The 13727-nt window shown below is 35.0% G+C and overlaps 1 protein-coding gene across 1 annotated transcript in view; it reads right to left on the bottom strand.

Moving 5' to 3' along the window:
• Window positions 1-4388, bottom strand: part of LOC140754120 (uncharacterized) — a 258660-nt gene extending 254272 nt beyond the window's left edge. Inside the window, exon 1 of the mRNA XM_073089038.1 lies at window positions 4212-4388. Coding sequence (XP_072945139.1) covers window positions 4212-4233 — 22 coding nt within the window. The 5' untranslated portion in view covers window positions 4234-4388. The remainder of the gene's footprint in view (window positions 1-4211) is intronic.
• Window positions 4389-13727: the final 9339 nt, after the last annotated feature.

The raw sequence follows: 13727 nt of genomic DNA, 5'->3' as shown, positions 1-13727 counted from the left end.
AGTGGGGCGGATTTCTTAAATAAGGCATGCATATGGGTTCTTACCTCTCTGCCGAACATTTACTGATAAGGTGATAACTCTTTTGTATTAGGTGTACGTCTCAAGCGTGCCTTGACAGTTAACAGTTTATCAAATAAACTTCCGCTCTTGCTGATATAAAAGAACATTCAGGTATTAGCCGATTATTTTCTTTTTGTACATTCAAAAATTTAAATTTTAGCTTTGTATATATTTCTTCAAATTCGTACCTGTATTTTATTTCCTCTTCTAAATTTTCTTCTTCTGTAAGCCATTCAATTTTTTCTTGAATCGCGTAGAATTTGTTCAAATTTCTTGTAAAGAATTCAGTCGTATATTTATTTCTTCAATGTCAATTTTTTCTATTCCCGAAATGTAATTTTCGGTTCGTTTCATTAACCCACGTAATGTGGCTCGTATTTCCTTATTGTTTTTTAGTTCATTCGACATCTCGTCGCCAATATCAAATAAAATAATAAGGAATGTAAAATAATACTTTATTCAATTATATCCTTATTTTTCTATTGACAGTCAACAACTCGGTTGCCTGGAGACTTGATACTTGGATATCAAGTCTCCAGGCAACCGAGTTGTTGAAAGGTGTTACTTATTTTCGTTACGGAATTTCTCGATTCGGTCGCCGCGCTCAAAGCCCGCGATAAAAGCTATGCAATAGCTTAATAATCCACCATAACCACCTTGCTAACTATAACCTAAACCCTTTTCATTTTGAGATGACACCTGTATCCAACAACGGAAACGGGATGGGATACAAGTAATGCGATAGATGATAAAGGTAGCCAAAATCTCTAATCAAGAATATCATCCAAGGTGAAAAGAGAAAAAAATAGTTCCAAAACTCAGCGTCACGCAAACAGATGTAAACTTTACAAATAATTTAAAAGAACCAGTATAGTTCAGTCAAGAAAATACCATTATCATACTTATTCCTAGCGTAAAGCACATTTTGCGTTTGGGTGGAAGGTTGCTGGATATCAGCTAACTCATATGAGGGGAGCATCTCAACTTACGAAAGTGGCAAAGCATCTGTGATCAACTTCAATTAGAACCCATGTTTTATATAGAGTTCGTTACAAACATCCATGGGTGACTTTGACCACTTTCCATTAAGTGGACGGCATTTTCGTGTGCTACTTTAATCTTCGTCAAGAGATTATCTCTTAACAAAAAGCAATCCTAGAATCATCACGATACCACTACGCCCCCGCTCTGTCAGTTGAAGTGTATCTGTACAATAAAACTGTAGGAAGCTGTAAACTTTCAACGTCAATGTAAGAAAATTCGCGAAGACAATGAAAACATCGTGAGTCATAAAAGATTTAGGGTTTTCTTATCCGGCATCGTCATATGCCGTGAACGAAGTTGGCAGGCGATAGGGCTTTGACGCTATATTGTTTGCAACAACCAAGCGTCAATTTGGATACATACTTACTTATCTTGTTTGCCCATACATACTACAAGGTCCATACCCAAGCCCATGAAGTAAGTATACTTTTAGGTTGTATACGTGATCTACCAGGTTCGATTTCAAGTTGATCTCACTTTTGATTCCTCGAAGTTATGTGAGTATAAGAGATTAATTATTATGATGAAGAAAAAAATGGAGAGAAAATCGGAAATCTACAATCCGTATTCGGTCAGCATGTTCGGTGGACTATGGCCCTATACTTCTTATTCTGAGAGGTACCAGCAGTAATGACTTATTAATAGACTATGTCTATACTGTACGGTACACAGGACATATCTAATTCTTCATAATGTGCTCAAGTAATTGAAGACCTTAAGCAGTAACCACGTCATTACGATCTTGCAGATGTGCTTATTTCAATAGAGATCATTTTAATTTGCATTATACAATTGGCTTAAAAATGAGCTCTAGTTTGTCGATGTAGAGTCGTATTTGAATTGAAGAAGGATTATATCATATTGCACCCAACATGCAGCAGTGGCATTGACGATAAGCTACTCCAATTAGACGAGGAATCCTCATCTCGTATTCAGAGCACTTTGGATAGGCAAAATCTTGCGGTATCAATATCAAGTAGTTTTTCAGACAAAGGCAAAAAGACCAATGATTCTTCTAAGATTCTTTTCATCAACTAGATTGAAACGACAGTCTCTGAAAATATTTTTTATATTATAGAAACAGTAAACTAGCATATAGTCTACCTGAGTGACTACTGCCGCCTCCAGGTAAGATTATTACTACCTATGATCGGCTACAGATGCATTACTACCCCATGACCAAGTCGATCTCAGTGGACAAGTAGGTATCCCTTATCACACTCTTTAAATCAGAACACAGCAGCGCTTAACATTGTCGTTAAAAGGTATAAATAACTCTGGCTATGGTGTGTAGAGAGTTGAAACACAAAGGGTTATATCACCTGAAAAAAAAGAAATATCCGACATTTTTTTCATAACTTCAATAAAAACTTATCATCTTATCATATCAACATACCTAACAATATTGATATTGGCAACATTATCACTTCATTCTTTCATCCTATTATTTAGGGGTAACATTTTCTTTATGTAACAATACCCGAATACAGACGCGCGCATAGCCCCGCTTGTGTAGGTCGTAAGCGATCTACAAAATTAAGCAACGCCAGATGCGGTCGGCAATTGAATGGGTGGCCATTAGTGGATAAATTTCAATCTCCGTCCGTACTTCCGAGGGTATGTTAAGCCGTCGTTCCAGATAGCAGTCGTTAAATGTTATCGAGCGATTTGCAAACATCCAACAAGGTTGGGCCACAATCCATAGTTTTCTTGGCCCGTGTGGGATTCTTTCACAGACTTGGGTTATTCTTTGTTCACAGGTAGATCAAGCAGGAATATCAGAATTACTTTTACTCTGAAATGCTCCTCAATATTCAAGGTCAGAAAAATACATAGACTTTTCGCAAGTTTTGACCATATCAATATGCAGTCCAACGACGCACAAATCAATCCGATGTGGAAATCAACCAACCAAAAATCAACCACACCCGCAGAGAAACAATGAAAATATAACGTGAAACTGAAAATTACATACAATTGGAATTTAAAAAAATCTATGGTTTCATTTAAGTATATGCATTGGAGCAACATGATAGATTGTGATCCAGGTCTGTCAATAGTGTAAAAATACCCATGCCCAACAGACAAAGGATTGCAGCCATTCTAAAAAATCCATTCAATGTTAAAAGAATTCTCCTCTCTATTAGAATTCAGTTCCATTCATTTAATAGATTCATTCGAATTAAACTTCAAAAAGATCTTCCTTCATTTAAGATCTGAATTTAGATTCTGAACTTAAAGTCCAAAGACTAAATAAGAACAGAAAAGGTTAAGAAGCATTGTTGATACATAATGAAAATAGATGTCTTATCTAATTGCCATTCGTCTTGGTCATAGTAAGTTAAGTGTATCAATTATTCTGTTCAAGGTCACACCATGGCCTAATATGTCAAACGGGGCTCGAGAAGTTGATCGCTTCATGAATATTCAAGCAGTGCAAAACCCAACCGAGGTCAAAATTCGAATAAACTCTAATCCCATGATGGGCGATACCTTTATAGGTCTTTATTGAATCCTTCGTCATCCTTGACTTAATGATGCATTGTGTCTATACGAATATCCCAGAAAAATGGTAAATTTTTGGATAATATGCTTTAGATCTTATGGCGAACGAAATCTCATTGTTAACAACATTGTCCCGTATTGTTTTGTTTTAACATTATTAGGTAGATACCTTCAAATTATCACAAAAGATTGTTAAAAAGTCTTTAAATATAGAACAGGGTGTACTCCAACCCCTAAATAGCATAATAAGCCTCGAAATCTAGAGAACAAAATATAAAACATCTGGTCGCAATAAAACCGAGATTAACTTCTCTGTTTCTCTCATTTTTTTAAATGAAAAGGCCTCGCTTTTATCTGGCTGTTTTCACAAAAATGGATACCTATAGCCACGCATAGCTACGTCAGGATGACTTTCAAAAGTTCTAGCCATGTAAATGAAAGCGCTTTGTTGTTTCTTCTCAACAACAAATTACTATCACTGCGTATAAACAACGTGTTATCACTTTAAAGATCCATGTAATTTTCTTGTGGGTATTGAAACATTCATCGCGGGTCACCGTGATACGGATCAGATCTTGCTGTCAATTGAATTGTTATCTTACCTGATCTCAATTCGAACGGCATGATAGCGAGCGTGAAAAGCGCCCCTCCCGTCTCGGTCACAGATCCGTCCCGCCCCGCGACATTGCACGTTGCATCCACACACACAAACACACACAGACACCGTAACACTGGTCAGAGGTTATGTTGCATGACGCACTGAGCACTTACGTCAAATGTGCAGATCCACGGTTCATACGACACGCGACCGCGACGGCGACGGCGTCACTTCTGCCGCTGAGATGCGGCGCGCGCCGTTGCGCCCCGCGTTGCCATGGCGACGGTCCGGGCGAACCTCATCCTACAAAAACAAAAATAGCAAATTAATTGCGTAATCGTGTGCTGTAAAATTTTTGCTAAGGTTAATTAGAACATCAAAGGGTGGCTCGAGCTATTAATGGCGTTCAATCTATTACGAGATACGTGCTTTGAAGGGCGGTTTCGTGAACTTATCCCTCTCTCTTGAGATATAATGTTACGGGTATTTGATTAACTTTTTTGACAACAGTTGCATATTATTATGTAACGTATCTTGAATTATTTTTTTTCATTTAATTGAGTACTTTAGGCGTAGACAAATATGAAAGATGTAAAGATTAAGATAAAGATAAAGATAAAGATGTAGGTATGATTGTAACATAATTGTGCACACATGTAAATGCACTGTACTGTACCTCCTTTAAAAACAAAATGTTAAAAATATTTGAACATCGAAACAATATTTTCAACGGTTTCAAAGAGAAATATTGACTATTCCAATATTTTGTAACATTTACGAAACTCGGGAAATATCTGATATTTCTGGGACCCGAACGCCCACATACGATATACAGCTTCAATTTTGTTATCATTTAATACTACATGTATGGCGATGAAAATAGTAGGTTCAACGGAAATGAAACTTCACACGTCATGCCCAATGCTTTTGACAATATCTAGAACAGCTACGAATAAAATTGAGCATTTAGTGTTAAGAATATGGGTCAAATACGTACAATACTTAACTTAACTATATATATAGGTTAGCTATATATTATATTGAGAATATAGTTTATGTGGACGAAGGCCCTAGGCCACTTTTTCTGCGACTGTAATGTTTTTCAAGCGTATGTTTTTGTGTATCTGTTTTTTTCATACTTTGGCATGCCCTTCAACCTACCGGCTAAATAATATTGCTATTGTTTTAATAAAAAATATCTAGTTATATTTCGAAATAGCTAACGAGTAACGAGCTAACATATGTACAGTATAAATACAGTATAATTTATAACATCATATTTCATGTTAGCGGTTAGTGCCGCCCATGAACGTCTGTAATGACAAATCGATTAGAATAGAATTAACATTCTATTTCAGGCCAGCCAAATATTTATTTAAGACTCCTGACAAATGAAATTTCTCATGTAATATCTTTTCCCTAAAAAATCATTCAAACGAGAAGCTTTTCATACTGCTTCCACAAGGCAGAAATAGGTGTGGATGTAGTAGAAATTTGATCTTGATAGAGGACCCAGTTTGTCCAAATAATTATATGTCTAATTAAACGTAGGTATAACCGCTATCTTTGCATTTATCTCAAAGCCCAAGCGACCTAGATTTGTAAATATTACAGGAACCCCAAACTTGGTAAACAAATTAAGGAGAAGGTACTCTACCTTTTTCCGTACAAGTTGGCGAAACTTCAAAATTACTTCAAAACTTCTGGATATTATTAATTAGGCTTGTATCTTGGACAAACAAAGTTAGCGATATAACTTGTTGTAATAAAGGATACTCGTATAGATGTTTTGTTGATAGTACATGTTCCTCTCTTATTCTCTAAGGTAATAAGAGGCAAATCGTAATGAGCCCATTTTAAATTACTATTTTTGAAATAAAATATGTAGGTACCTATCTATTTACCAAGTTATGTAACTTAGGTTACTTCGATAGATCGAGACCGGAATAGTGCTACGGTATCACCTCTTTAGCCTGAGAGGCGTCTACCGTCGTATACACCTTAAGTTTCAGGTCGAGAATGCTTATTGCCCAGGTAGAGCCCCAGAGAGGCACCACCACAGAGAAACCTACAGGTTTGTGAGCGCCACGCTAAAAGAACTCCTATAAGTTTCGTAAGACTCCCTCAATCCTTACCAAATACCATCGGTTTTAGTGCGGTAAGAATCCCACAGTCAGCGTCAAAAAAATGTTACGAATGCTTAATATTGAGTTGCGCAAACGATAATTAATTGATATCATTTGTTGTTCAAGGAACATATACGAAACTAATTAATCCTCTACTAATAGAGGTTCCAATAGAATGGCAATAAAAGAAACGCTGACATGATAAAAGGGTTCATGCCAGCGTTTCTTTTATTGCCATTCTACTTGTCACTAATTAGGGATTTGTACAATCTAACTGGTTTCAGTAATTAATGTTATCCATAACATGTTTATTTATCTTGTATATTTGTAATTTTCCTAAGAAAATTATTTACTTTATTTCAAAACAAGGGACTTCCTATGTACTTCTTTCTAGATATTTATGTGGGAATGAGTAGATATACAAGCCAGAAATTTAGATTGCAATCTTTATTGTAAGGAGTCATGAGTGTACTCGTATATTTACTATTTACCTGGTAATGTTTAAATCGCCTTAATATATACCCACAATCATTGTATCAAATTCAATTCAATCGAAGTACCATTAGGCTCAATTAATATTTAATGTAATTTGATGCATTTTACATCAATAATATGGTGGCATTCAATTATAATTCTAAGTAATTTTAAAATAATGCAAATAATTTTAGTCTCAAAATCTAAAATTACCCATAGATTTTTATATAAATAACAGTACATACAACCACACTAACAATACTTGATGTCAATAAGTACAATAAAGTTGCCATTACAAATTGGAATATGTACTACAATTAAAACACAGTTTTAGCAAATACTATTAACAAAAATAGACAGCACCTAAGCGGATTAAGGGAGATAGGGGTTGTTACAACCCGATTGTAGATCCTTTTAAGCCGCCCTAAGACCGACAAAGTTTAACGATTGCAAAACTGTAATTGACCTCAAATTGAACTGAAATCAGATTTGAAATAAGTAAAAAATAAAGTAATTTTTTTTCAACAAAAAATGTTCGAAATTGTAATGAATTGTAATATTTATTTGTATAGGCCAACGCGCGGCGCCACATACAAATATAGTCAGTTACAATATTTTTCTTAAACTACTACCGGATCGAACCGCGACCTCTACTGAGAAGATCTAGTAAGAAACTCAGTGGGTTTGTCTTTTTTTTAATAATAATTATTCTCTTTTTCTCTTTTATTAAATGCCATCATTTTACATATAATTAATAAAGCATTAGCTCCAGTATCTTTACATTTATCTAAAAAAGAAATTTGCTGAGCAAGATACGTTACACTTTGACATTTTCTTAAATAACTAATAATTTTGTTATTGATCAGTCCCTGGCTGTTTTAAGTTTTACGACTAAGTTTGATTTTGGCTTTAAATTTACTAATTGACAAATTTCTGATTTAGGTGTAAAAGTAAGTATATTTTTAACCCGTATGTTGTCAACCCATTACTTTTGCACAGTTGAGCTTGGGTCTTCTTTCAAAGAGGTTTCGGGACGGGCCACAGAGCTGTCCAAGTGTGAATTGGTAAACTTAACACAATTGAGAACATTTTTCTAAAACTAAGCCACGGGAAAGTTGCCGTGGGAATTTCGGGCGGGAATTTCTGGGAATAGTGTGCATGACATGGGGATTGGTCTTTGCCGCCACAACCAGCAAAGCTCCGAAACGGCTTTACCCTTTTCACCAAATTTTATATGCATATTCAGTAGGTCTGAGAATTAGTGATAAGAGTTGTTCACCCTTAACATTTTTTTGTTTATATGGCAACACAACGTTTGCCGGGTTAGCTAGTTTCTTTATAAATAAAGTTGCAAAGTGCAAGTCTAAGTGCGAGTTTGACTTTTTGACAGAACCCTTTCTGTACTACAAAATTTCGTTCATTTATTTTTTATTTTTAGTAAGTATTTGTCACCATAGTAGATACTGTAAATGCATTGTGGAAATTGAAAAATAACGGTTTCTTGTATAACTTCTTTTAATACTTGTCAAGCTACTTCTATTTTTGATATTTGTTTTTTTTTTATAATAAAGGAGCAGACGAGCACGTTATTACCACACCCTTCACATACCTTACCACACCCTTCAAAACGGAACACAGTAGCGCCTAACACTGCTGTTATGAGGCAGAAATAGGTGTGGCGGTGGTGCCGCCGGAGTCGAACCACAAGCGGTTCTACCACCTTCAATATTCACCTTCAGTATAGCGGCAGCCGATACAATACATACATACGAGTACACTGTAAAAATTCATGTGTCTATCTACCTATTACGGTTCAAAAGATAGGGTTCCCCTATAGTATACCCTATAGTATTCGTGTTCCTTTTTACCCTTTGGATGCGGAACCCTAAAATATCTCTCAGCTTAATTCAAGACATAGGTATATATATTTTAAAAAGACAATATTTTTACTAAATATTTAATTAATTAGAACGGTCTAAAATATCCAAAATTGTAGCGTGGGATTAGGTAATATTCGTTTTCGAGTTAGTTCATATTACACTCGAGTGCTCCTAGTCAGTGCCCACCTTTACAATAGTTAATGTTCTTGTGCACGATCTGTTGGGTTTCCATTAATAACACGCCAACTGCTCGTTATTGCTTTAGTGAGAAAGACATTGCAAATAGTAAATCAAGTTTTCAATAGCTTTTGTTCTTATATGATATGAAATATGGGTAATACGTTTCTTCTAACGTAATGCCATGCCTGTTCTTACATGACTCATCTGATTCATTTTAATTAAGACACCGTTAACTATCAGCATTTGAACGCCATTATTGATCTTTGTAAAGTTAAAGGAATTCTAAATCAATGATGCTCGTGGCTGGGTGGTCTGATTTCAGGTTCGATCCACGGTCAGCTACAGATCTAAGTGGTTATTTTAGATTTCTGTTCTGGGTCTGGGTGTAAGTTTATTCGACTTTGAGTGTGTCCGTGGCACCCACGACAAGGGGAATCTTAGTGTGAGACTGTAAGTATAGACAGCGTCTTTGTTACATTAGTGCTAAATGCCTCTCGTAACAATTTGCTATAAGTTTATTTCCAGGCGCTTTGTATTTGGTATGAACAAACATCTTTGAATCCATTTTTCCTTGAAAATTTATTGATAAACAAAGTGATAGAAAGTTGTAAAATTATTTATTCACCATACAAAATCAAAAATCGGACACTAAAGGTTCACTTGAAATCATTACTGTATTATTCATCATTCATGAGCGTGCATGATTTTAAGAATTTAAAATTACTATCTAGGGACTAGTTAACTTCGTATGCATGAAATTAAAAAGTTTACACGCCCGAGTCGCAAAGTCACTAATTAATTCGCGATATAATGAAAAAGCCACAAACCGCTAATTCGTCGAAAACTAGCTTCCTTATAGCAGGAAATTGTACCAATAATTTATCCACGCTTGGAAACAATTGGGACCCAATTACTCGTGTAAAAGCCTGAGCGGGAAAATCAATTACGAATTAAGTACCTATGTAGTTAACAGATAAATCGTAATTGATGTTATGCTACCAAAAGATAAAGTTACATGTTATATCTAACTTGTTGCTGCGGTAAGAAAATTAGATCATAGTGATTGCGTAGAATAATATTTTTGCTCGACATATCTGTCAGGCGCTTTGAGTTTAACGATGTTAACATTTTAAGTTTTAAAATTCTGCATTGAGTATATTAAAAACAATTTAATTCATTTTCTACTGTATTGTCATTCATCTTATTTATTTTGCTAGATTCTAAATAAATATTTACCTACATTGAGAATCATATAGAAATTACAGAAAATTTCTATCGCTGAATTAAGAAAACTTTATAAAATCCACATTAGTCTTTTATGAGTTTTTTAAAAAGAAGTTCTCAATATTTATTTAATACATTAAATTTGTACATTATTAAATAACATACATCATCAAGCACCAAGCAATAAATCTAAACAATACGGGATCGACATCCATTCAATTTTGTTTGGAGTTTACACCCTTACTGCCGCACCCTTATTGGTTGCGGAGTTCGTTTTACTTCACATTGTTTGTCGAGCAGGTAATTAACAAAGAAAAGTTGAACAATGCATCAGGACGGTTACGGAAGACAATATGATTGTCCTTTTTGTTTGTTTTGACGGTCCTTGAGAGGTTTTGTTGGTTGAAGCTTGAGTGTTAAATCGTTGATTTAGTTACTTTAACTTATTACGTATTGATTTAGTTACACTTAAGTTGTAAATTATGTGGAATGGACATATTGATGTAATCATTGCGATATATAACTAGGTACTTAACAGTCTGTAGATGTTGTCAGGTTTGTACATCGAGATATTTCCAATCCTCTACAAACACATACCTACTGAACTAACATGTAGAAAGTTCCGAATTCGATACCGAGCCAGGCAAACGTCCAAATGATGAAGTCATTCAGTATTATGAGTATAAGGAACGTCAACTATACTTAAATCGTATTTTCTCAAAGTCAGTTTCTCAAACCTTATCCAATTTTGAGAAAAAATATATAGTTATCCAGATAAAAATTAAGATGATTAAGTTATTGTCTATGTTTTGAGTTAGTATGGCAGGTAATTATTGTTCCTAATGCATTTTAAGGTATATGTACCTACATAACCTAACCTACCACCTGGTAGGTACCTCTGATTTCATCCATTCCTTTTTCCTACCTCTGTAAAAGATAAAACGTTAAAGTTTACTTCACTTCTTGTCCAAACTAACTCGTGTAACTTATATTGCTGATCTAAGAATTTATAGACAAACATTGGATATAAGCCAATTTTATTGGCGAAAGAAGGTTTGGCTACCTCGGACAGCGATGCAAGCCTTTGCAATTCTAGATTGAATCAACGAGCAAGTCTATATTAGCGGTATCAGCATTATGTTAAAGGATTTATTTCTGAAAGCCAAATAGCAAAGGTGAGATAGCTAAGGTGGGTTTTATAAAAATTATAAATATAAAATTATATTTTTAAAATATTTACTACTAATTTGTACAGCGCCATCTATTAGAGGAAGCTATAAATGGAAATGCAGAATGTAGTTAAAACATTGTATAAACTATGGAACCATATTATGTACCTAATTGTTCACTTTACTATAATATTGTTATTTGTAATCAATTACATCGCTGGAAATAATTATTAATTTTAATATATTGAAGAAACTGAGGTATTTCAAGAAAATCTTCATTCTTTTTAATCCACGAAACAAATGGATAAAATCAAGAAATATTAACGATAAACCCCATTAGGTGTAGTTCACACACTTTATTGCGCTATTTGTTCAAATAATGACTGTCGGGAAAGGTGGTACTGGATTTATGTGCCTAGGTACCTGACGATAGGTCCACGCTCAGGCAATAAATTAACACCAACAGAAATATAAAATAAAGCCGAAAAGTATTGCAACTGCACATAGAGTAATGCAACTTCGAAACTGCCATAAATAACCTGTTTCGATGTGGAACGTAGTATAAAAATATCAGTAAGGTACGGAAAAATAAAATATTTATTCCAGCAACACTGACACTTTGATTCAACCAATTACAGTTATTGTATTTTGTCATACAAGTTCAGGTAGTATACATAGGTATACATAGGTATAACTCCCAACAACGTTTGTCGGGTTTGTTGTTTTGTTTTTAGGTTTGTTTTTAGGTTATATAGGTTTTATATTGTTGTTATATAGGTATATGTGTGGATGGCGAGTGACTGAATTTCATAAATGTTTTCGTAAATCGAAGTCATGTTAAACCATAGTTTTCTGTTTTTATCATGGGATGGGATGGCAGTTATTAAATATTCACCACGCACTATCTTTTTACTCACCCTTCTTCTTACTCTTTTTAGGGTACTCAAAGGGTAAAAAAGCAACCCTATTACTAAACCTCCATTGTCTGTCCGTCTGGTACGAGGCTCTGTCTCTAGAACTGTAATAGATAGACACTTGAAACTTTTATAAAATATGTATTATGGAGGTCGCTGTAACAATTGTGGTGTTCTGTGAATTGTGAAGTAGCACTACGAACCTAACTGAACTTTTTATACTATGTCTGAATAGCAAAATCTTACTGAATCTTAGAGTTCCACATACCACATGCCTAATATTTTGCCACACAAAATTTCACCATATTTCAACATAGTTTAGAACTAGAATGCCTTCGTGGTCAGAAATGAAAGAATGATTATGTTCACGGTAAAGTTATAAAGAAATGTGTACTGGGTGCTGTAGAGAATAAAAGAAACTAGAAGAATTTATATTTTTGCTTTTTTTATAAATACATATGCGCTATGTACACCCAAGATCTTTTCTTTGTTTTATTTCAGCAGTGGTTACACTGTTATTATTGGGCAGAAATAGATATGGCTCTACAACCTTATTAGAGGATGCCCTGTGACACTCCATTGGTCTAAGCGTAACCAAATAATATTTGTGAAAACGTTCCCTTACCTACTTACCTTCTAATGTATGTAGGACCTACATAATGTATTATAATGCGAAATCCATTATTTGCTACACTCCGCAATCTCACGGAAGGTAATCGCTTAGGAGATTCCCTAAAGAAAAGTGAGGTGATTGTTCTAGCTTAGGTATATGTTAGAACAAATTAGGGTTGTCCCTGTAGTTTCGGGACCAAAGTTTCGGAGCCCTCAACGCAGCGCCGAGGACGGCCACCGGGGGGGTTTTAGTGCGGTAAGAATCCCACATAACCTTGCGTCGCTCCCACGGCACCGGGTACCTTTTGAAGGTTTCCCCGCTCGTAAAAAAAAAAAAGAACAAATGAGGGTGGCAGTGATGTCTCCGCAGTCCGCAGTTGCACCATCAAGTTCTACCACCTTCTAAAATTATATAAAGCATGTTAAAATATTTGTCTAATAATGTGAGCATCTAAAGGGTGTACAACAATAAAGGACACAATGACAAAGGAATAGATGCGAATATTACTATGGAAATACCTTATTCGAGTATATTCGCTACTCTCCACCTGTAAGGTAGGTACACTCATTCATTCTCGGAGAAGTGTCAACTTTTTAGCGCGAATCAAAAAAGATTTATTTACATCTGAATTAATTTGCGCCGTATACATATTCATCATTGTTCGACAAATTGTTCGCGAGTATCTAAATGTTGCATAAATTTAAATGTATTAGGTACGAGTATGTAACAAATATGATTAGCCGAATACGTTTCAGTTTGCTAGTTAAATAATATCGTGAGTAGAATTCCTACACTACCCTAATTGCTTTGGAAGTCGGATTTATTTAAGGCAGATCGTAGGTACAAACTTACTTAGACCTAAAAAGTGATGTAAAGTCGTATTTGTCGTTCCTCGACAAAGTATTTTAGACTTTGACTCCACTTACGAATGTTTGTATTC

This window comes from Epargyreus clarus, unplaced genomic scaffold (genome assembly GCF_041222505.1).
Source record: "Epargyreus clarus isolate Ecla_fem2 unplaced genomic scaffold, WU_Ecla_fem_2.2 ptg000027l, whole genome shotgun sequence".
NCBI lineage: Eukaryota > Metazoa > Arthropoda > Insecta > Lepidoptera > Hesperiidae > Epargyreus > Epargyreus clarus.
Note: the sequence above shows the minus strand (reverse complement) of the source record. Positions and strands in the feature narration are given on the sequence as shown.